This window comes from Erigeron canadensis, chromosome 5, assembly GCF_010389155.1.
Source record: "Erigeron canadensis isolate Cc75 chromosome 5, C_canadensis_v1, whole genome shotgun sequence".
NCBI classification, from domain to species: Eukaryota; Viridiplantae; Streptophyta; class Magnoliopsida; order Asterales; family Asteraceae; genus Erigeron; species Erigeron canadensis.
The window spans coordinates 32,871,669-32,895,325 of NC_057765.1; the positions used below are offsets into that span (position 1 = coordinate 32,871,669).

Below are 23,657 nucleotides of genomic sequence, written 5' to 3' on the forward strand. Positions count from 1 at the left end.
ATGCACACATTTGTATAGAGGTTTCATACACTATTAATATCTTTATTCTTGAAGGCCCAACTCTACAAAGTACAAAATTTTAATATACAGTTTGGCTTGTTGATAAATTAAAAATATAATATTTGTGGCGTAAAATAATACTTTAGGAAAAAAAAAACGCACCACTTGATCCGAAATGAAAAAATCTGAAAACCGAAAACTCAAAAGTCAGTTTTAAAATTGATGGTTTGGTTACGGTTTTTAGTTTTCGCCACTGCGTGGACAGCCTAACAGAACCAAACAGGGACCAATGGACCATAATAGTATATTACTGAACACTTTCCATTTTGATAAGGTCTACCATCTGAGTATTACTTTCTTCACGCATGATAAATATACTATAAAAGGAAACCCCCAAAAACCTCATAACCCCATCACCCACTCTTTGCTTCATGAGCCACAATTAACTGAAGAAGTGGTGACCTCAAGAACATTCATTTTGAAAGCAAGGAACATTTTTCAACACCCATCAAACAATGGAGGTGATCAATACTATTTCCAAATTTAGTAAGTTTCACATGTCTATATTTAACACTTTGTTAAACCCAATTTTCTTACATGGGTGTTTTCTTTTTATACAGTTTATATTCTTGCTTTTCATATTAGTCTCTTGGGTTTATAAAAGATTCAAGATTAATACAAGATCAACTTTGGTTGTAAAACAAAGTTTTGGGCATTTGTTTTACAGAAAAGCCCTCATTTGTTCTGTTTTTCTTTCACTCTTTAATCTAGTGTTATGTTTCTTGAACCATTTTTATTGGTATAGAAATGGTTGGTGTGATGAAAAGATTGTGACCCTTATGCATTCTGCTCTTGGAACACTTGTTTGGTTATATGTTTCTGTTTATTTGCTTACATTGGGCTCAAATTTGTCATCAAAATCTACAAGATATCCATTTGTGTTAAGGTTTTGGTGGCTTTTTTTCTTTGTAGTTTCATGTTATTCGCTTGTGGTAGACTTTGTTTACTATAAGAGAACCCATAATTCACCTTCTATGTGGTTTGTTAGTGATTTAGTGTCTAGTTTCGTGGGCTTCTTTCTTTGTTTTGTGGGGCTATTGTATAAGACCGAGCTCAAAGTCATAATCTTGAAGAACCCCTTTTAGATTCTGGGGTTCCTAATGTTAAGAGTGAAATTGCATCAACTTATGAAACTGCAAGTTTCTTTAGCTTGTTGACATTATCTTGGATGAATTCTGTAATTGCAAAAGGAAATAAAAAACCGTTAGAACTTGAAGACGTCCCTCAACTCGCAGATATTGATAGTGTAGGACTAGTGTTTCCTATTATGTTAAAAAAAATTAGAGTCTTTAAGTAGTGGGAACAATCAAATCACTACATTCGTTCTCACGAAAGCCTTAATCTACATTGTTTCGAAAGAAGTTGTTATCACAGGGTTACTAGCTTTAGTATATTCACTGTCTAGTTTTGTCGGTCCTTACCTTATAGATTCATTCGTTCAATGTCTAAATGGTCCCCGAGATTATGAAAACCAACATTTTGTGTTGGTTGCTGCGTTTTTAGTTTCAAAAATAGTCGCATGTTTTTCACAAAGACATTGGTGCTTTAAGCTCCAACAAGCTGGAATTAGGGCGAGGTCAGCCTGCCTTAATTTACCAAAAGGGTTTGACTGTTTCCAGTCAGTCTAAGATTGGGAACTCAAGTGGTGAGCTCATTAACTTGATGGCAGTTGATGCTGATAGAATCGGTGATTTTGGATGGCATATGCATGATTTTTGGCTAGTCCCGGTGCAAGTAGCTATCGGTTTAGCACTTTTATATAAGAACTTAGGGCTAGCCGCGGTTGCATCATGCATAGCTACCGTTATTGTGTTGTTAGCCAACCTTCCACTAGGAAATATACAAGAAAAACTTCAAGATGACATGATGAGATGTAAAGATAAGAGGATGAAAGCAACATCTGAAATATTGAGAAACATGAGGATTCTTAAACTTCAGGGTTGGGAAATGAAGTTTTTGTCAAAAATTACCAAACTTCGTGATGAAGAAGAAGGTACATTGAAGAAATATATGTATACGTTATCCTTAAATTCTTTCTTGTTCTGGGGTGCTCCAATTGTTGTAGCCGGGATCACTTTCGCTACATGTTTGCTTGCTGGCATTCCACTTGAATCAGGAAAGGTACTTTCAACGCTTGCAGTGTTTAGAATACTTGAAGAGCCTATTTACAATCTTCCAGATTCGATTTCAGTGTTTTTCCAAACTAAAGTCTTGCTTGTTCGCATTTCTACATTCCTTCATATGAAGGATATTGATTCTAATGCCATCAATAAGGTTACACTATGTAGGTCTGAGACCAATATTGAGATCATAAACGGAAACTTTTCATGGGATTCAAATGTCCCAACTTTAAAAGATATAAACATTAAAGTGAATATCGAATGCGAGTTGCTGTTTGTGGGACCGTTGGCTCGGGAAAATCTACTTTACTTTCTTGTATCTTAGGTGAGGTATCAAAGTTATCTGGAAGTGTTAAAGTCGAAGGAACAAAGGCGTATGTAGCTCAATCTCCATGGATACAGAGCGGAAAGATTGAAGATAATATCTTGTTTGGTAAGGAGATGGATAGAGAGAGGTATGAGAAGGTTCTAGAAGCATGTTCTTTGAAGAAGGATCTTGAAGTTCTCTCGTTTGGTGATCAGACAGTTATTGGTGAGCGAGGGATCAATCTGAGTGGCGGTCAAAAGCAAAGAATACAGATTGCACGGGCCCTTTATCAATATGCTGATATATACCTTTTTGACAATCCATTTAGTGCTGTTGATGCTCATACCGAAAGTCAAAGATGAATAATCAACATACTTTTAGTTTTCAAATGCCATAATCAAGGTAGACTTTTCAATTTTTTAGGAAAATAATTCAATTTTGATTTTCAAGAAAAGTGATGATACTTGGAGATGTTCCTCTTCAATTATTCACAGTGATAAAAAAAAAATCAGATGTTTTGTTTAGCTATAATAATATTCAAATGATAAACACATTTATCCATAAGCTAATATCTTAAAATTTAAGGGCCCAAATAAGTAGGGGGTCTTAGGCATGTGACAATCCAATAATAGCATTGGGTCGGCTCTGAAAGAGTTGTGATAGATATGCTTAATAATATGCCTAAAAATATGTCTAATACATTCAATTTTTGATACATAAATTCCACATTTCCTTTCTTAATCTATACCATTAATTTTGCCATGTGTTAAATAATATAGTTGTCATGTCATATTTTGCTTAATTTTCACTTTCTATTCCAACAACAAAATAGTTTTTTTTTTTTTTTGGTCTCTCTTGTTGATTGGTTAACGAATTTGTTAATTGGAACTACACGATCATGCAGGGAAAAGCAGGGTGGAGAAAGAGGCGCCCAAGGGAATTATCATTACTAGTTATTGGAGCATATGGAAAGCAAAAAACGAAATTAAATTTGCCAACACAAAAGTGAATGTGACTGAGATTATTCAAGGCATCAAGTTATTCGAGTATTTATGGTATAAGAATAGGTCGAAACATAAATGTATTTTGTGACAAGATTGATGTAAGTTTAAGTGGAATTAAAATGGTTGTATATATATTATATATAACATGATTAACATCGCCGAGATTTAACGGGATGAATGTAAATGAAAATTTTACTTTCGGAAAAAAAATATGAATACAAGCTTTTGTATACAAGTCTATCCACTCCTTAAGACTATCCGGAGCAAGACTTCTCTTTAAAGCTCTTCCTAAGGGCATCTCGCGACACATGACAGTCCAGTCATCAATGGGCTTTCTCTCAATTTTTATTGGAGCAAGGCTTTAAAAAAGAAAGCCCTTTTTGTGGGTTAATTTTGTCTTTTTTGTGGGCCAGACTAGTGGTGGTTGTGTTAAACTGAGGTCAAATTCACTTCTATACCCACTTATACCATTAGCGCGTCTACTTTACGTGGACCTTTGATACATACCTTTTGGTTAATGGCATGCACGTGACTATCATGACTTAAAGTGAAAGAGTAGCAGAATTCTATAAAATGGGTAACTCTTTTTAGTCTTGTTTCCAAGGCACGCCATGTTTCACCCGTCCCATTCTTCACGCCATCTCCTTTCTCTCTCCAGAACACCCCTTGGGCAATGTACGGGGAGTTCTCGGGCATTCTGGGGCATTTCGGAACAAAATAAGTATAAGTGAAAAATGACGCGTTGCTCCGGTAGTCTAAGTTCCAATAATTAGCCTTAAAAAAAAAAAAGCCCTAAAAAAAGCCCACACGTGATAGACGTCTCATTGATACAATGATACCTCCCTAAATTCAAATTCTAAATTTCATAAAAACAAGTCATCATCAGCAACAACAAAAACTATACAAATTGCCAGTTAAGATCCAAATATCCTCATCCACCCTCAATCTCCCATTTTATCAAATCTCAATCGTCCATCCAATTATTCCCATACAATATAGATATAATAAAATAAATAATAATATATGCCAAATATTAATAATTAACTGCTTTTAAATTCCTTGTTTCAAGTCCGAACACACTTTCTCTCACACACACTCACTCACTCACTCCCCCAAAAAATTAGTCTCATTATTTCTAACCTAAATCCTTCAATTCAGCCCTAATTTCTGTAAGTAAACCTTCTCAATTTTATATGCTATTACTTTTGTATCTATATGTTTGATATGTATATATCTAGGGTTTTTGAGCTGTATGTTAAAAAAGTCAACTGCTTTTTTAAATTTTAGATATGTATATAAGTGTGAGAATAAGTGTGTGTATGTATATATAGATCTTGCTACAGCTTGTTGAAATTAAGATTTATATGTATTTCAGCTGTAACTCTCTCTCTCTGTGTGGGTGTGTGTATATACATATACACATACATATAATAAATAGAACATCTTTCATGCACCTCAACGACTGCGTAGATATGTTTGTAAAAGTCTGCTTTAACATTGTATATAATTCAATGAAATTGGATCTCGGTTGTCTTTAGACAGCGTAATACCTTAATTTTCGACGTTCGGTATGTTTAGTTTACCGGGTTTACGAAACGTGTGTATTGCTTTAGAAAGTAAGGTTTTTAGTTTTGGCTTTTCTGTTGAGGATATTTTTTTGTTGTACAGCTTAGTTTTGGCCGAAAAGTAGAAACTTTACATTGTAAAGTAGTATGAAGCTTTAGTTTTATGAATGAATAAGCTTCAGTTTGAAGCTTATCTATTTGTAATATAATGAATGAGGATTTGATTGAAAGAACAAGCAAACAAACAGAATTATAAACAAAATATCTTCCAGAAGGAAAATAGAAATTAAAAACGTCACCTTTGTGAAGTAATATGAAGGTGGTTTTCTTGTTCTGACTGGAATTCATTTGGGTTTATTTGATGTATTTATTTGCTACTATATTTGTTGAGGGTCTGTGATGTTTATTTTTGGGAACTTGGATGTTTATTGTGTTTCTTCTAATAATGTATTTTGCTGGTTATATGTTTTAACTGGTGATGTGGTTTTTAGTTAATTGTTTTTGGTTGATGGATAGTTATGGGGGAAGAAGATGCGGCAAATGAAGTTGCGGAGACGGCGGGGAACGGGGTTGTGGATAAAGAGGTTAAAGATGTAAGTGAGAAGAAAGAGGAGGAAACGGAAAAGGAGGAAGTTAAAGAGATGGAGGTGGATGGAAAGGATAAAGAGAATGATGAAAGTAAAGAAATTGAGGTTGATAAGGAAGATAAAGAGGTAAGCGAAAATGCGAAAGAAGAAGAAAAGGAGGAGGAGGTGGTAAAGGATAAGAAAGAAGAAGGAGAAGACAAAGCAGGCGAAGAACCCAAGAGTGAAGCAATGGAAGTTGATGAGAAGGAAACTCCAGATGAGGACACTGAGAAAAAGGATGCAGAAGATGCTGCTCCGAAAAAAGACGAGGAGAACCCGGATGAGGAGAATCAGGACGGGGAGAATCAGGAAGAGGAGAAACAGGATGAGGAGAATCAGGAAGAGGAGAAACAGGATGAGGAGAAACAGGTAAAGAAGGGATCAAAGAAAAGTTCAAGAAAGAAGAGCGGCGGTGGAGAAAAAAGCAACAGCAAGACGAAGGCATCAGGAGAGAAAAAAGTGAAGGAAAAAAAGGAGAAGGAACCCACAACTCCCGCTGCTCCTACAATCGAGCGGCCTGTACGAGAGCGAAAATCTGTAGAACGGTTGGTTGCAGTCATTGACAAAGACACTGTCAAGGAATTTCATATTGCCAAGGTGGTTATCTAATTTAGGACTGTGCTTGTTATTTTTTTCTTTAGTGACTCGAGTAAATCATCCTGTTTTGATATTATTATGACATGCAGGGCCGTGGTACAGCACTGAAGGATATTCCAAATGGTAATAATTTTAAGTCTCTCACTTTCAAAATGTTGTTCAGTTTCCTTCTTATATAAGAATCTATTTTTATGCCATTGAAGTCTCTTATGCTTTTGAAGGAATATAATAGGTACCAAGTATACCTTTTATATCTTGATGTATGCTGGAAATAAGAAACTGAACAACAATATCAGAAGGACCTTTATGTATAGACACAGAAACCTATCTTGCTGAGACCCCCCTTTCTTAGATCACCGTCACTATGCCGCCTTGAAAATCTCTTGTCATGACAAATGATTTTGGGTTTTAGTTGGTCTGACCAAGTGTGTTTTTGTGTGTGTGTGGCTTGCAAGGTTGTGCAATCATTCTTGACAAATATTTATTGATATTAATGAGGTCTCTTTCTGTTCAGTTTATATTTGTCTTTAAGAAGTATTTGTCTATACAGATCACTTTTGTTTATACATATGGATAGTGTGCTGAGGCATATGATTAAAAGTATGTAGGCATTATCAAACAAGAGATATGGTAAATTATTAGGTAACATGGGTATTTTGAACTCAAAATGCGCATATTACTGAACCCTGGTAAAGAGATGGTAAACATTAAATCTGTGCCCTGTTGCATCAGCTGGCATAGGAGTGCTTAGTTGTTGAAAATTGGTGTAGTTTTGCTCGATGTTACTTGTAGAATTTTTATATGTCATGTGATATATGTTCTTTTATTCCGAAACATTGAAGGAAGTCCTTAGTGGTCTATCTTTTACTTTAGAAACTTTTGTTTGGTTTTTGGATGGCCACAGGTAACCTCCTGTGTGATATTCAGAAGTTTGCATGATTTTTTTTTTGCGTCAATCCATACTTCCTTGATGAGTATGTCTTGTAGTCTAAATCCTGTATTATTTACAGTTGCATACAAGTTATCAAAGAAGAAGTTGAATGATGACACTATTAAAGTGCTTCATAACGTTTTATATGGAAGGCAGGGAAAGGTAAACTTTAAATCTTGAATGTCTACTATTATAGATATTCATTACTTCTTATTAATTTATTGTATACTTTATGCTTAATAAGTATTATGCTGAAGTAGATGACTCTGGTGGAGTTACCATCAGAATTTGTTGTATTATATAACTGCCCTGAAATTGGTGGTGAGAATCATGCAAATGAACTATAGTTAGTGACGTGTATTATATTTGGTACTTCTATGAATATCTCTGTATGTAAGAACTTTGTAAGTGTCTTTGTTTTCCCCTTTTTTATAAAAATCTCCATTGGTAGATGATCCTGTGTTCAAATTGCAGGCTTTGCAGCACAAGAGTAATATCTTGCGTTTTTCTGGCTTTGTCTGGACTGAAAATGAGGTACAAAACAATTCGTGTGTAGAAGAATAAGGATGTTTTTTTCTCACTGTAGTTAAGAAACATGAGTAAAGGCTAGGATGATATCAGCCTAGGTAGTATAGAAGATAGAAAAGCCGTTTTTGAATCTTTAAATGTAAGTATGGATGAATTGAAATCTAAAGTCATCTAGCTAAGATATATAATAATTTTAGCAGCAGTATCTTGTTATACATAAATATGTTCACTTCATCCATTTGAAAGTGAAATTTGATATGGATACATGCATCAGTTAATCTCTTACTAGTAGTTTACATGGATTGATTATCGTTGCAGGAGAAGCAAAAATTGAAAATAAGAGAAAAGCTTGACAAGTTTAAGAAAGAAAAGCTGTTGGAATTCTGTGATCTGTTTGACATTACCATCAGCAGATCTACAGGAAAGAAGGTTTGTTTAGTTATTATATGACCTATTCGTAAATCTGCTTTGTGGGTCTTTATCAATTAGCCACATTCAGCTGTTGAAAGACTTATTGTAATGCTTTTGAATATACGTGGTTCTTGCAAACAGGAAGATGTCATAGCGACACTGATTGAATTTATGTTGGCTCCTCATGCCACTACTAGCGAGCTGCTCGCAGAAAAAGAACAGGTTTGCATTTCAACTGAAGTTGTTGCCGTTAAAGCTCTAAGTGTTACGGCTCATATCTTGTCTCACATGTTTTTTAGTCAAGCAAAGGCAAAAAGCGTAAGAGTGCAAGCAAGAAAAGCTCATCAACCCCTCGGTCCAAACCGTCAAAGAGCTCATCTAAGGTACCTCCTTTTGTTTGGCTGTTTATAAATGCAAACAAGTTGACTATCAGAAATGTTGTGACTTAATATACAACAGGAGAGATTTTTAGTAGTTGGAATTTGATGTCTTTGACACGTCAAACCAGAAAACAGCAACAAATCAACAGAATCAAGATAAACACTGGATGACACAAATAATAACCAATCGAAGTCGGCTATTGAATTCAAGATAATCCGGATTAAAGCTCCAGTTGCTCCTTAGTCTGGATTAAATCCCCAGTAGCCCCTAGTTCCTTAGAACAATAATTAAAATCTCCCATAACAATAAATGGTGGCCTAATGGCCTTATGTAACCAAGCTGAGATGCACCCTAGCTTGGTGCACAAGTTACTAATTGATAAAATTACTAAATATAATTTTAAATCTTGAGACTTGACACTTAAGCCCCTGACTTCCTTCTGCTGTATTTGACCCAACCCACTGGGAGTCTTCATCCATATCAGTCTTATCATGTTCTCCCTGCTCTTGTGATGACTGGAGATGAATAGGGTACTACAATAGCTTAAACCCATTAGTCCGTTACCTTGAGTTGTGCAACTCATATTTTAGGGGGTGTGTTTGGATGTCCATATGAAAGTGATTATGTGATTTTTAAATGGTTAGAATGCAATAATGAAGTTTGCAAATCAGGCTCTAGAAATAGTATCTGGTTGTGTGTTTTTGTGTTGTTTAAAGTTACGATAATCAGATAAGCAGATTAATGAATGTTTCACTAATTCTGAGTTGCTGAATAAATCAATAAGCTAAAATGATCAAAAAATAAAAAATGCATTTTCATGAAAAAATTAGAAACTGTTATTCAATGTTTGTAACCTTTCCACTTTAGGACTTTTATTAAGAGGGGTAAATAGGTAATTTGATTTTACCTTCAAATAATCAGTTATGTTGATGCTGGTGAGAAACTGATAATCTTATCCCTAACTGGAAGCAGAATCTGTTTATTGGAGACACATCGTTGGTTTGTCAACTTTAAAGGATCGTTCCTTCATCTGGAGCTATTTCTTTTTGCAGAAGATTAAAACTTCAGAAGAGGATATTAAGAAGGGTGCACCTGAAACAGATGACTCGGATGATCAAGAAGAAGATGAAGAGGACAAAGATACTGAAGAACACGAAAATGCGGACGGTGCTCCAGAAAAGTCCGAGGATGAGAAATCCGAGGAGACTGCAAGCGAAGAACATGTGGCTGAACCCGAGTCCGAAGAAGAAAACAGTAAGAAGCGCAAAAGAGGTTCAAGCAAATCTTCAAAGAAGGAATTGGGTGTGAAACCTATAACAAAAAAAGCAGCTACAGTTAAAAAGCGTAGCTCACCTCAAAAGAAGACTCCAGCCAAATCATCTACAAGTGGCTCAAAAGTCGAAGAAAGTGATCCTGGTCGCAAGACTTTTTCCAGGAAGAAGAAAGATACAGCAGTTGAAGAGAAGCCTGTAACTACAAAGAAGGCTGCTGCTCCCAAAGAGAAAACTGGTAGGACTTGTATATCTCTTTTCTGTTACCATAGTAAAGGCAGAATGGACGGGTTGGGTGACTTGGATTTATATGCTGGTTGATATGAGGTGGTCTGGTTGTGATAAATATATCTACAGAAACTTTATACTATTAGAATAATTTTCTGAAATAAATAAAATGATTTAGAAAGTTTATGCCTATTGAATACACTTTCGTTGACTTTCATCCTATTTCACCTGTTCACCTGTGTTTGACCCATTTCTGTTTTAGCTCACTAAAAATGAGTTTTAGACATTGAATCGCTATAGATGAATGGTCGATATGCCACCTTCAATAATAGCTTCTGCTTGCTGGTTGTTTTGTTTAGTCCTAAAAGAAAATACGTATTGATTCCTTTGACCCTGGTTGTTACTATTCTTATCTAAGGGAAAAAGACTCTGAAAGAGAAATCTAAGTCGGAAAAGCAGAAAATAAGTGATGATGAGCTCAGAGATGCAATATGTGAGATCCTTAAAGAAGTAGACTTCAATACGGTAAGAATATATAAACAGTAGTTTCTAGTTGCATTGAATCGTGATTGGTCACAAATTCTTTTCCATTGGTCACAAATTTGTGGGTGCAACTTCTTTGCCCTTGATAAATACTGACCTACAATGCATTATTCTGTTTTCCAGGCCACCTTTATCGATATTCTCAAGCAGCTTGGTAAGTACCCTCCGTTCCTCATCAGTCGTCATTCATTAGTCTAGGGATTACTTTTGTGTATAACATGCTTTTCCTTAATTTGTTTGTTACAGCTGACCGATTCAATACGGATCTGACATCAAGAAAGGCATCCATAAAATTCATGATCCAGGAAGAGCTGACTAAGCTAGCTGACGAAGGAGACGAGGAGGATGAAGAAGAACCGGAGAAGACTGGAAAGCAAGCATCTGCAAAAGGGGTAAAGGCATGAGGGTCCTAAAAAAAACACTTCTGGTACCACGAAATTTAGTTTTGTTGTTGCTTTTGGTGTAGGCGTGTAACTTAATGTTAGATATCGCATTAGAATGTCCACTGTAGAGGTAGAAGTGAAGAAGTGTAGGAGTGCAGTGGTTGGGCTGCAAGATACATGATATCAGAGTATAAATTATAGGAAATTTGTATGTTGTCATCATAATTTGACCCATTTATGGCTTTATACTATTTAGACAGCTGGATATTTGTGGTGTCCATTTTATGTCAAGACCAAAGGCTAACCTCTAATGCAGGACTACGGGGAACACATGATAATGATAATTACTTTCTGGGGTAATTCAAAAACCGGAAATTATGAGGCAAAGCATTTGCTAATTGATAATTTCTTAAAGTTTGTAATTTGTATGATCTATCTTAACCACGTATAAACCCATATATATCTGAATTGTCTTATATCCTTTTGTTGAATGTACAACGTCTAATCATTTACGAGTCACGAGTTGATTCTTACGAGTTGAGTCAATTTACACCGAAAAGGAGTCAACTCGTTAGGTTACTTGTTTTTGTCTAGACTCTTATGAGTCGCTATGTAAACTTCAACCGAGTCACGAATCGCAAACTTATAATTGTTTTAATTTGATATTATGGTTATATATTATATTTAATTTGCTATATTATTTTGGGTGTTATTTATGTAGTTTTGACCATTTAATTGCAAATATGGAGATAAATTGTAAGTTTATGCCTTAAAACTATGAATAACTAATATTTTGGTTATTTGTGGTGTCCGTTTTATGTCAAGACCAAAGGCTAACCTCTAATGCAGGACTACGGGGAACACATGATAATGATAATTACTTTCTGGGGTAATTCAAAAACCGGAAATTATGAGGCAAAGCATTTGCTAATTGATAATTTCTTAAAGTTTGTAATTTGTATGATCTATCTTAACCACGTATAAACCCATATATATCTGAATTGTCTTGTATCCTTTTGTTGAATGTACAACGTCTAATCATTTACGAGTCACGAGTTGGTTCTTACGAGTTGAGTCAATTTACACCGAAAAGGAGTCAACTCGTTAAGTTACTTGTTTTTGTCTAGACTCTTATGAGTCGCTATGTAAACTTCAACCGAGTCACGAATCGCAAACTTATAATTGTTTTAATTTGATACTATGGTTATATATTATATTTAATTTGCTATATTATTTTGGGTGTTATTTATGTAGTTTTGACCATTTAATTGCAAATATGGAGATAAATTGTAAGTTTATGCCTTAAAACTATGAATAACTAATATTTTGGTTATTTGTGGTGTCCGTTTTATGTCAAGACCAAAGGCTAACCTCTAATGCAGGACTACGGGGAACACATGATAATGATAATTACTTTCTGGGGTAATTCAAAAACCGGAAATTATGAGGCAAAGCATTTGCTAATTGATAATTTCTTAAAGTTTGTAATTTGTATGATCTATCTTAACCACGTATAAACCCATATATATCTGAATTGTCTTGTATCCTTTTGTTGAATGTACAACGTCTAATCATTTACGAGTCACGAGTTGATTCTTACGAGTTGAGTCAATTTACACCGAAAAGGAGTCAACTCGTTAGGTTACTTGTTTTTGTCTAGACTCTTATGAGTCGCTATGTAAACTTGAACCGAGTCATGAGTCGCAAACTTATAATTGTTTTAATTTGATACTATGGTTATATATTATATTTAATTTGCTATATTATTTTGGGTGTTATTTATGTAGTTTTGATCATTTTATTGCGAATATGAAGATAAATTGTAAGTTTATGCCTTAAAACTATGAATAACTAATATTTTGGTAAATTTATTAAGATAATGAACTTAATATACTTTTACAAACGTCACATATATAACTATAATATATAATGTAGAACTTAAAAATGTACAGACTCTTACGAGTCGACTCACATTCCGAGTCACGGGTCAAAAAATTATGTTTTCGAGTCGAGTCAAAACTTACGAGTTGACAACTATGCCTATATATGTCATTTCATTTTTAAGGTGGTGTTTGGTTGGATGGAAAGGAAAGGTGGGAAATGGAAAGAGAAATATTCTCCTGTTTGAGTGATACAAAGAATGGAAACAAAGGACCACATATCCATTCTCATTCTCTGATTTTGATTCCTCTATAAAAGGGTGGAAAGACGGAGAATGAAAAATTATATAAAAGCCTTTCCCACTTCCTATTCCCTTGTGAATTGGAGGCTGCTTTGAAAAACAATAGAGTATAAAACTCCCCTATCATGTGAGTTGCACATTTGTCCAAAATCAAAAAGAGACTTTCAGATCTATTTTTGTAAAACTCCAACCCCACTTTCAGATCTACTTCAAGCTCAAAAATCTATTGTTCATCACCCATACAAAGGTGGTTTGAACCTATGTTTTGTTTTTTAATTTATTTCACATTATAATTTATTTTTTGATTTACTATGAATCCCAAGTTAGTTGAATTTTCTGGTGGAATACTCGTATGAACACAAAAACAATCCAGCTTCTTTTAATTCCATTCCTTTGCATATTCAAACAAGTGAATAATCCTTTTTGCAAAATTCCCAAGTATAATTCTCTAGGCATATCAAACAAGAGAATGTTTATCATTATTTCATGGTCATTCCCTTTACCAATGTTTCCATTCTTTATTTCAATTTCATTCTCTTTAATTCACTCGTACCAAAACCATTTTCATCTTTGAATTTCAATTTGAGCCGTCTATTCTTCACTGCCTCCATAATTTGATCTTTGAGTTTCTCTTTAGGAGTCAACTTTGCAATAAAAAATTTGATCTTCGATAACTTTGTCTATTTTTCAAACCTATAAATTTTTGAATAAAAATTTAGTCTAAAAACATTTTCGTTAAATAAGGCTTTGTGTAGAAAATGCTCACTTGATTGAAAAATAATAACTCACCGTCTATATTGTAATTGCAAAATTTATATAAATTTCAAAAAACATTTGCATTTACCATAAGAAAACAACTCTGTTTTGTACAAAACGGTACAACGTATACAGTAAATTGTGCCGTTTTAAATGTGATTCAAAGTTATAATATTAAAAGTTAAAGTTCTCAATTTTATATAAAAACGGATCGTTTTTGGGAGAATGACAATTTGTGCTATCTAAACACATCCGAAATGCGGTACATTATATACAGCGTGGCTATGACAAAACATTTGACATTAAACGGGGTGTTTCGGATGTGTTTATGTAAACAATTGATGTGTGTAGATAGCCCGCCTATTTTATAAAAAAAAATAGATGATAATTAAACAACCCAACTAGGTTTTTAACACGTTGAAGTTTGTGATAACTAATAAGGGACTGAAAACATTAAAGTAATTATTTGATAAGGACTAATTTGAAATAAAGTGGGGATATAACTATATAAGTAGTCGAATTGTTAGATGTGAAAAAAGAAGCCGCAGGATGGAGAAAAAAGGTTCGGAATCAACACCAAAAGAGAAGGAGCCGAATTTTAATTTCTTTGTATGGGGCGTGATATGGTGAGTTTGGATCTAAAATGTGTGTATGAATCTGAACAACTTGACTATTTGATAGATATAGAAAACGGGAGAAACGAGGATGAATCAGATCCACGATTTGATCTGGATGAACGAAGTATAGGCTTTGTTCAGGATATCGATAGCCCAAAGCACATCGTTTCAATGGTTAATAATTATTGTGTTGGACGTGTCGATATCGTGGAAACCTATTCTGCCGATTTCAATCTCCTTTCCTACAAGCTGACCGAATTCGAGTCCGAATTTCTCCGGGGAAAGCGAATTTCCATTCTTGTTCTACTTCTCATTGTACGTGAAAGTTAAAACTTAAAACCCTATTTGCTTTATAATATAAAAATATAGAAGTATAGATATATGTAGATATGTATATGTATTATCAGCGAGTATGCTCATTCGTCACAATTTTCTCTTGTCATGTCAGGCTGCAATCCAATTAAAGATCAAAAGCCTCATGAACCTAGCGCGTAATGCTATTGTTGACATGAATTGTCTGAAGTCCGCCTATGAGATTTTCAATATCTTCCATATGCCTTATCCTACTAAGACTTCCATTCGAGAAATTTTGACTATGGATGGAATATTGGAATCCCTTTTGAGACAGATAGATGCCAAAAAAGCCAAAGCCAGATAACTTAAGCGCTAATCGTTATTAGTTTAATGATGAACTTGATATGCCTGATTCTTCTTTTAATAACGACTAATCGTTTTTAATCTAGCATGGAACTTTGTATTTTGGAAGTACGTTTGTTTTGGATCTGTGTATTTTGACTTTTTGAGTGTGTTAATGTCATTTCTATGTCCCTCAAACACCGTTCAATTATCCAAAAAATGGGTCGTTTACAACTGTTTACAAGGGGCGATACATTAGCATTCGGATCATTCTAAACTCAGACTCTCATCCATTGAAGCGGTTAAGTAAGGCTAGTAACAAAAGTTTGTAGAAGAATAGCATTCATGTGTTAAAACTAAGGGATTGAAAAGGTCATGAGAATTCGAAAGGCTTCTAATTTTTTCTTAACAAATTAATGGTCATCTAATAATAGGGTCACAACCGTGGGTCACAAGAAGATTCAGGTATGTACAAAAATGTTTTGTAGCAAATGTCAGAGGTGCTACTTCTGGAGATATACTCAAGAATGTTTCTGTAGATGATCAAACTTTATCTGCAAATAATAGTTGAATATTTGTTAATAATCTCTACCACACGTAGCGTATGATGATTTGACGCATGCAATAAGATGTTATAAAACCATCATAATCTCTGTTTTTAACCACCATTCATCAAAGAGCCAAGGAAAGTAGTCAAAAACAACTTCTCATACATACTTGTCCGAACGCCATGAATTGAATTTGTAACTATCAAACATGTCCTATAACGTGCTACAGCGAAGCTAACATTACATGAAGAACTGTGGATATCTGTCTACGAACTTTCCTTTGTGCTTGGCACTTTCAAGTCTTCAGGTGCCTTGTCACTCACATTGGTTACATCAGAAGACTCCCCTAGTGACTCGGGTTCCTTTTTTAGCTCTGTTTCGAATTCTTTCGCTGCCTGCAAATATTTCATCAAATGAAACTAGTACTCAAAATGCTACACTCCGGATTTAAACTTAAGAGCATAAAGTAACTACTACTTAGGGGACTGGCAGCCGATAATTGAAGGTTTACACTTGGAACTTAAATCAACTTCAGAATAGTGAAACACACATAGATTTAAATGGAAATAAGATCTTAGCACAAACAAATGCAGCCCCTTTATATAGGGAATAAAACGAAAAACCTTAAAAGAAGTCCAGATTACATTAATGTGTAACAATTCATAGCATATATAATAGGTTTTTCTACCATTTAGGTAGAAATAGAAGCAGCCTCTCAACTTAGGTCAGGTCTGCCTACGTCTTAACCTCCCCCATACACTCTCGAAGTGTTACTCACTCGTGCGGCTGGCTATAAAAGATTCGTGTGTATCCAACTTACAAATCCCAAATCCGTCTGTGCAAAAATAGCACAAAAATCAATGAGTGGCAGCAGCTGGTTTGTGCTAGCTAGTTGGCCCTTGCCACATGTCCTCATCTAAAAATTAGGAGGATCTCTAGGCTAATCTAGTAGGAGGATTAATCATTTCCCTTCTATTAACTGATATATACATATGCACAATGATCAATCCTCCTGATTAATAAGATTGTGACATGTGGAAAATCAGGGTAAGATTAGGAAAGAGATTAGTGGTATCACGTGTCACCATCTAAAGTTATTAAGAGGATTTTTAGGCTAATTTGTCAGGAGGATAAATCATTTTCCTATATGTATATATACTACGTAATTAATTAATTAATGATGGTAAAAAAGGACTATAGATATAGGTGTGAACAAATACTAAACAAGGTAAAACTTTCTAAACAAGAAAAAGAAGAAAAACCTGTTGGAAGCTTTTAACGGTTTTGCCAATACTCCGGCCAACTTCAGGGAGTTTCTTGGGACCAAAAACGAGAGCAGCGACACCGGCAATAACAGCAAGCTCAGGGACACCAAGTCCAAACAAACAATTCACAGAGAACCCCCCACTTTTCTTCTTGTTGACATTTTTGGATCTTTTGCCATTAGCAGCTAAAGTTAAAGATCTGAAGGAGGTGGTGTTGTTAAAGAAAGATGAACTTGAGGAAGAAAATGATGATTTTGTTGTTAATGAAGTAGGATTTGGAATGGCTAGAGTTGGTGGTGATGCTGCGGTGGCGACGGCTGTGGAAATCGACATTTCTGTTGATGGTTGTGTGGTGGTGGTTGGTGGTGGTTTATTGGTGGAAGTGGATAAATGGAATGAAATGCAATTGGGAGGAGGAATGGGTAAATAAATATCTTGGTCTTAATATTATTATTTTTTGAGCAATCAATCAAAACTAGATCTCTTTTATAGTTTTTTATACACATATATGGCTCTTGGTATGTAGTCCTTACGTGACATAAAAATTTTTAAAACAGATTTTTTAGTATAAAAAAGTATGGATTTTTTAGACACGTTTAAAAGCTGTTATTAGCATTTTTCTATATATAATGACCAAATTCTTCTATTAGATCTTACGGAGTATTATATACATACGGGCATATGGCTCTTGTGTTTAGCATTTTTTTCTATATAATATGACCAAATACTTGTAGTAGATTTTATTATATACACATGGCTCTTGCTAAAATGCTAAGCTCATTACGTCATATTGTATAAATACCATAAAATTTAAATATTAGATTTTAAGATAAAAGTATGACTTTGGGTTGTCGTTAGCATTTTTTATATTAGAAGGATAGCCGCATAATGCAATGGTGGTGGTGAGTGACGACGACGACGACATGTAGCACCACTGGCGGTGGTAGGGTGGGGGAGTGATGTGGTTATTAATGTTAAAGTAATTGATATAATGATGATAGTGTGGTTATTTTATGAGTTGAGGAATGTACGTTGTAAATTATTCTATTAAGTTAGAGATATTTATATAAATGAATAAAGATGATAGGTAGTTTAGATATTTCAAAGGCTAAAAGTTGAAAAAATAAAATTTGTTTTATAAAGAAATAGGGGAACAATCAAATAAGAACAATCTCTTTTTTTTTGAACGACATTCTATTCTACTCCTACTCCTAAATTATATGCATGCCTGGAAACCAGGACTCTTGAAAAACCCCTAATAATCCACCCTCATAAATGTGAGAAGTGAGACTCGAACCCATGTGGATCCTCTCAAGGTCAAAGACCTTACAAATTGGCCACCAACCCCATTGGCAAAACAATATTAAAATAAGAACATGGTGAGAAAAATTATATTTTGATGCATTAAAAGTCCATAAAACTAACAGTGTATAACCAATTATCATTATTTAAGTGTTTAACAACACATGGATCCGTCAAAATCGAGAAAAAAATCATGTTATTTGTAGATGGATGCATATTCATCAAAATGATACATCCAACAAAAAACGTGATTTTTTCGATTTTGACGGATCAATGTGTTGTTAAACACTTAAATAATGATAATTAATTATGCACTATGTTAGTTTTATGGACTTTTAATGCATCAAAATATAGTTTTTAAGTGTTCTCACCGTTCTTAATTTAAAAGTATTCTTACTAGAGTGTTACCCTAAAGATATAAGGACTAAATTATTCAATTATGTGATAAACAAAATTTATATATCACTACTCAGTACTCCTACCATTGAATACAAACTCAACCCTATTGAATATTAACTCTGGTAAAGTTAATTGCTTTTATCATTTTAAGTTTGGACAAGTTAAAGGTGAACAAGTTGAGTGTAGACAAGTTGAGTGTGTACATGTGATTAGCAAAAAAATAAAATAATATACACCCCAAACTAGCAAATCGAGCCAAAAGTAATTGTGATGGTTAAGTGTGGACAAGTTGAGTGTGAACTTACTATCATTGGTAATCCTATACAAACGCAATTCTCTTCCTTTAAGCTTCAATAGCAACACTAGCTAACATTACACACATATCCAAAACGCGCATCACATTTCCCCAAGTTACACATCTAAAACTATAACAGACAAATTAAAACAAAGACATGTAGACCCATATCAAGCCTTCTTCACCTACTCCAGTTTTCCAGGACTAAAAAAACCACATCCAACTGGCCACCTACTCATATTTGCAGGACAAAATAACCACTTAACCTCTACCTACTATTTTTTAGGACAACAATAGACGACACCAAGAAATGACGCCAATGATACTGATTATTTCTTCCGCCGTATAGCTTTGTGTATCTACACCATACGTGATACGTCCACACGTCAAGCAAAACATCCTATAAAACAGCATATTCAAGCACATGAACAAGTATCACCAGAACAGTCATATTGATCAAATGTACAACTTGAGGTTCCAATGGGGAAATCTATTCATCAAGTGGTTAGTACACCTAGTCACTACAATCTATCTGCTTACAGCCACAGTCGGCCTCATATATACATAAAAATACAGCAAAAAGAAAAAGATACAACAAAACATATACATAAAAACAACAAGCAAAAGGAGGTTAATCCTCCAGAAACATGGTGCAAAAATCCTAATACATCCCACATTCAACATAGTAGTAAAGTCTAAGTTACTGGGCACAGAAATATCAGCCACAACATAGTTTCAAGTACATGATAATTCCAAACAACATCTAATAACTAAATTGAAATAACGTTCCACTTGTAAATCAGCAAGGTCGAATCATCATCACGTAAATCTGTAAGCCCAAGCTCCACAGCTCTTCTGCATCTCAAAAGCAAACATCGACTCTGAACAGCTTCAGTTCCCTATCAAATCTACCAATGCAAAAGATATTATCAGAACAGCATGGAAAAGTTACTTTTGGTTTAATGTAAAAGGTCCTAAGAAAAAAGCGACAAGAGGCCGAAACTTTGTCCCATCAAATTTTACTGACCATGCTATAACATATTAAACTATATGCAGATACAATTGTAGACTTGTAGCACCTAGCAAGTGTTACTTTTCCTGGCATGTGTTATCAACTTATTATGTTTATTCGTTAAGATTTAAATATTCGGGGACGATATAGCCTTGTCATATGCCAAATATGTAGTAGATAGATATACTATAATAAAACAGATTCAGGCAGTCAAAAGGATACATAAATTTTAAAGGAAAAGCTTCAATTACACAGACAAAAAAAAGAACAAATAACATCATGTTTTCTTGGGAATGCGGTGGCCTAGAAAGACAACTACCATGTATGTGATACCTGGTTTTCATCAAAAACAATTGTACGGTTATAAAAACTAGTTTAAGGTAGCAAAAAATTGATAAAATTCAGGTTACTTCCAAAATAGCAACTTGACAGGTGAACAGATAAAAAAAAGAAGTTTTAAACCCTACCACAAAGTTTATAATATTAAAGTACAGCCGTCGAGCTAGTATCTTACCTTCCAAAGAAGACCATGTTGATCAACTTGAAAAAGAAACTCATTGTCAGTAGTCCAGAGAGATTCCACCTGAGTGCAGCAAACCGCGATTAAGGAAAGCTTAAGTTTCATGATAACTTGATGTGATTCCCTGTAAATTTAAGTAGCACCATACAATGTCATTCTGCAGTTACACGCCGCCTCTTCCCATAGTCAGCATCCCTAGATCTTGACCTATGCTCATCCTCTTGAGATAGCCTTGATTTTCCATGGGATCGAGAAGATCGACCCCCGCGATCCCACTCATCATCATACTCTGGGTCGGCATCTCTGTACCTGTGATGATCAGAATATTTGTCCCTATCATCCCTATGGCGATCCCTGCCACGCTCCCTATCACGGTCACGGTCCCTAGAACGCTCGCGGTCACGGTCACGATCGCGAGAACGCTCTCGGTCCCTTTCACGATCTCTTCCACTATCCCTCTCATCACGATGCTTTCTTTCAGGCCACTCACTTTCATGCACCACATCTTTTTCTCGTGGCAATTCCCTTTCATATCCGGATTCTCTATCATCTCTTGGTCTTCTATCAGAAGTATAGTCCCTATCTTTTTCCTTAGTGGCATGTTGCCAGGTTCCTCTATCATGACTACCTTCGCCATATTGTTGATCAGATGCAGCTTCCTCGCCATAACTAGACTCGCCTACTCTACCACCATGTTCATCGCCAGCCCATCCAGGCATATTGGGGTCTGACCACATTCCCATATTGGGTCCATCCACACCAGCAGTTGGCATCATACCCATCCCATTCATGGGCATACCTCTCCCAAAGAATGCCGGGTTAACATGAGGCGCTAAACCAGGTAATCCTACATTACCGACAGGTGGAAAAGAAGGCATCATACCTGAAAACGGAGGCGTTGGACCACCAGGAAAGCCTGCATAATTTGCCATACGTGCCATCGGGGCTCCAAAAGAAGGATCAAACCCCTGACCCATCATCGACTGAGGGTGCATCATTGGTGGTGGTCCAAACCCATTTCCACCATTCCCCATTATACCACGCCCACCCATATTACCACGTCCACCCATGTTACCACGTCCACCAGGCCCTCGACCTCCCATCCCTTGAGCATTACCTCTACCCCAATTTCCTCTTCCAAACCCTCTATTATTATCATTCCCACTTTGAAAATTTCCACCTCCACTTTGAAAATTACCACCAGCAGGCATATTATTAACCCCTGTTTTAGCTGGAACATCTCCCGGACCCCTTTTAGGTTGACCTGCAGAAGACTGAGCCATCTGTTGGTTCCTATTCACCTGTGCTTCCCCCATCCTTTTAACACTATATGGAGAAGCATACGCAACAACACAAGGCCTACCGTTAAACACATGCCCGTTCATCCCCTCCTTACAAGCAGTCGCAGCTGCAGAATCATAAAACTCAACTTGACAGTATCCTTTCGACTTCCCACTAGCTTTCTCATCAAAAAACTTCACCTCCTTCACTTGACCATACTTACAAAGCTCTGTCTCCAGCTCAGCATCAGTCGTCCACCAATGCAAATCCCCCACAAAAAGAACCGTCCCACCACCTCCACTTCCACCCCCAACACCAGCTCCACCCACACCAACACCACCGTTTCCAAACGTATTAAAATTCCCACCCGAACCATTAACATTCCCACCACCTTGCCTAGCAAAACCATCACCGCCCGGATTACCTAGATTACCCATATTCGCCGCCCCACCAAGATGCGCTTGCTCTTGTCCCAACCCTACATTCGCTATCCCGTCATTCAAACTCCGACTTTCCACCTCACCTACTTTATCCACAGACCCCCCTAACTCAATTTTCACACCACCCAAACCAACCCCTCTCCCTTTCACCTCATTTTCACCCACCCCAACATCCAAAGCCTCTTGCTTTATCTCAAATTTTCTCTCTTCACCATGACCCCTTTCCGGGTTTTGTCCGTCTCCCAAAACCAGACCCGGGTTTTCTTTCTTTTCAAAATCTGGTTCATTCTTAACCACTAAATCCTCATTATTTTTTTTCAAAGACTGTAAAAAACCCTCACCAACATTAACATCATTATAAAGATCCTCATAATCATCTTCCTCTTCTTCCCCTAAAAAACCCTCATCAACAACAGCAGATATCGCTTCTTTTGGATTAAATTGTTCTCCCTCATTTTGATCCATTACTAATTTTGCCCTTTCTAGGGTTTTTTTTGTGGGTTTTTTCTAAATAGTAACAGAAACGTGTATCTATAAAGATGTAATCATTAAATTGAAATTAAACAAGGATATAAAAGAGAGCTTACCAGAAACTTGCAGAAGAACGAGAAAGAGAGAGAGAAAGATAGATATATCGATATATATAAAAATAAAAGTTTTTTTCGAGAGTAAAACCCTAATTTTATTAAATTTTCAATTTGTGAAAATATAAGGCCTTTTGAGAGCGGATGCTTCACAACGCCAACAAAAATATTTAATAACTTAGAAGTTTTGACTTAGACTCCACAAGGTAAAAGCAAGGGAAGTGATATTACTATCACTATGATATATTTATCATATTACTGACTTGTTTATATTACTGACTTGTACTATAAAACTTATATATTGTGGACTTGTGGTAAATCTATCAAAAGTAGTGGTATAAATATCATCTCTTTAAAAATAATAGCAATTTGCATTGTTTCGAAGAGTAACAAAACTTTCTACAATTTGCATTTTTTCAAAGAGTAACAAAACTTTCTAGATAATTTTTACCGATCGATTCATAAACAAACATGATAAAAATAAATCTAAGTCAAATATTATTAGTGGATGGATAAATGGAATTAAATTTTTTTTCCCGAACATTGAGACACTCCAAAATTTTGTCATCCCAAAAGATTGAACTTAAAACCTTACATAAAATTGTGAGTGTTTCTGACCAACTGAACTGACCTTAATTGAGAATTTGAACTTTTGATCTTTGATTTTTATTAAAAATTGATATTGATGTTTTTGAATTTAAAATAAAAGTGATGATATTAATAATATAAAGATTGGTAAAATGACCATATATAAAACTTATATAGCACGTTATATAGATGATTAATGCCAGTTATGATGTATTTATCAATTTTGATGATTTAAATATCATCGTCTTTAAAATATAATTAGGTAATGTTAGAAGTT

The 23,657-nt window shown here is 35.3% G+C and overlaps 4 protein-coding genes and 1 pseudogene across 5 annotated transcripts; 3 read left to right on the top strand and 2 right to left on the bottom strand.

The window, feature by feature from the left end:
* Window positions 1-266: 266 nt before the first annotated feature.
* LOC122600261 lies at window positions 267-3,655 on the top strand (annotated as a pseudogene).
* Window positions 3,656-4,544: 889 nt separating this feature from the next.
* On the top strand, window positions 4,545-11,214 carry LOC122599172 (myb-like protein X). The gene is made up of 12 exons (XM_043771630.1): window positions 4,545-4,660; window positions 5,573-6,279; window positions 6,369-6,402; window positions 7,290-7,372; window positions 7,685-7,744; window positions 8,057-8,167; window positions 8,291-8,371; window positions 8,449-8,532; window positions 9,583-10,039; window positions 10,448-10,554; window positions 10,696-10,726; window positions 10,819-11,214. Exons 2-12 carry the CDS (start codon window positions 5,575-5,577, stop codon window positions 10,974-10,976), a joined length of 1,911 nt encoding a protein of 636 aa, XP_043627565.1. The 5' UTR covers window positions 4,545-4,660; window positions 5,573-5,574; the 3' UTR covers window positions 10,977-11,214.
* Window positions 11,215-14,452: 3,238 nt separating this feature from the next.
* LOC122601621 lies at window positions 14,453-15,168 on the top strand. The gene is made up of 2 exons (XM_043774369.1): window positions 14,453-14,825; window positions 14,959-15,168. The coding sequence occupies exons 1-2, from the start codon at window positions 14,505-14,507 to the stop codon at window positions 15,166-15,168; spliced, it is 531 nt and encodes a 176-aa protein (XP_043630304.1). The 5' UTR covers window positions 14,453-14,504.
* Window positions 15,169-15,836: 668 nt separating this feature from the next.
* LOC122599938 (sec-independent protein translocase protein TATA, chloroplastic-like) lies at window positions 15,837-17,425 on the bottom strand. The gene is made up of 2 exons (XM_043772557.1): window positions 16,957-17,425; window positions 15,837-16,089 (listed from the first exon to the last, which is right to left on the bottom strand). The coding sequence occupies exons 1-2, from the start codon at window positions 17,290-17,292 to the stop codon at window positions 15,961-15,963; spliced, it is 465 nt and encodes a 154-aa protein (XP_043628492.1). The 5' UTR covers window positions 17,293-17,425; the 3' UTR covers window positions 15,837-15,960.
* Window positions 17,426-19,388: 1,963 nt separating this feature from the next.
* Window positions 19,389-22,827, bottom strand: LOC122600236 (PE-PGRS family protein PE_PGRS16). 2 transcript variants are annotated; one of them, XM_043772923.1, is made up of 3 exons: window positions 20,636-22,827; window positions 20,482-20,550; window positions 19,389-19,863 (listed from the first exon to the last, which is right to left on the bottom strand). In XM_043772923.1, the coding sequence occupies exon 1, from the start codon at window positions 22,671-22,673 to the stop codon at window positions 20,640-20,642; it is 2,034 nt and encodes a 677-aa protein (XP_043628858.1). In that variant the 5' UTR covers window positions 22,674-22,827; the 3' UTR covers window positions 19,389-19,863; window positions 20,482-20,550; window positions 20,636-20,639. The 2 variants fall into 2 exon arrangements, with proteins under 2 accessions (XP_043628858.1, XP_043628857.1); XM_043772922.1 differs by having other exon boundaries at window positions 20,482-22,827.
* Between the last annotated feature and the right edge of the window lie 830 nt (window positions 22,828-23,657).

Excerpts from the sequence above, each read along its gene's own strand:
- LOC122601621 (XM_043774369.1), top strand. The coding sequence starts at position 14,505 with ATGGGGCGTGATATGGTGAGTTTGGATCTAAAATGTGTGTATGAATCT. Across the intron at positions 14,826-14,958 it reads TTCTTGTTCTACTTCTCATT|GCTGCAATCCAATTAAAGAT; the intron begins GTACGTGAAAGT and ends TTGTCATGTCAG.
- LOC122599172 (XM_043771630.1), top strand. The coding sequence starts at position 5,575 with ATGGGGGAAGAAGATGCGGCAAATGAAGTTGCGGAGACGGCGGGGAAC. Across the intron at positions 8,168-8,290 it reads GCAGATCTACAGGAAAGAAG|GAAGATGTCATAGCGACACT; the intron begins GTTTGTTTAGTT and ends TCTTGCAAACAG. Across the intron at positions 10,555-10,695 it reads AAGAAGTAGACTTCAATACG|GCCACCTTTATCGATATTCT; the intron begins GTAAGAATATAT and ends TCTGTTTTCCAG.
- LOC122600236 (XM_043772923.1), bottom strand. The coding sequence starts at position 22,673 with ATGGATCAAAATGAGGGAGAACAATTTAATCCAAAAGAAGCGATATCT.
- LOC122599938 (XM_043772557.1), bottom strand. The coding sequence starts at position 17,292 with ATGTCGATTTCCACAGCCGTCGCCACCGCAGCATCACCACCAACTCTA. Across the intron at positions 16,090-16,956 it reads CCGTTAAAAGCTTCCAACAG|GCAGCGAAAGAATTCGAAAC; the intron begins GTTTTTCTTCTT and ends AAATATTTGCAG.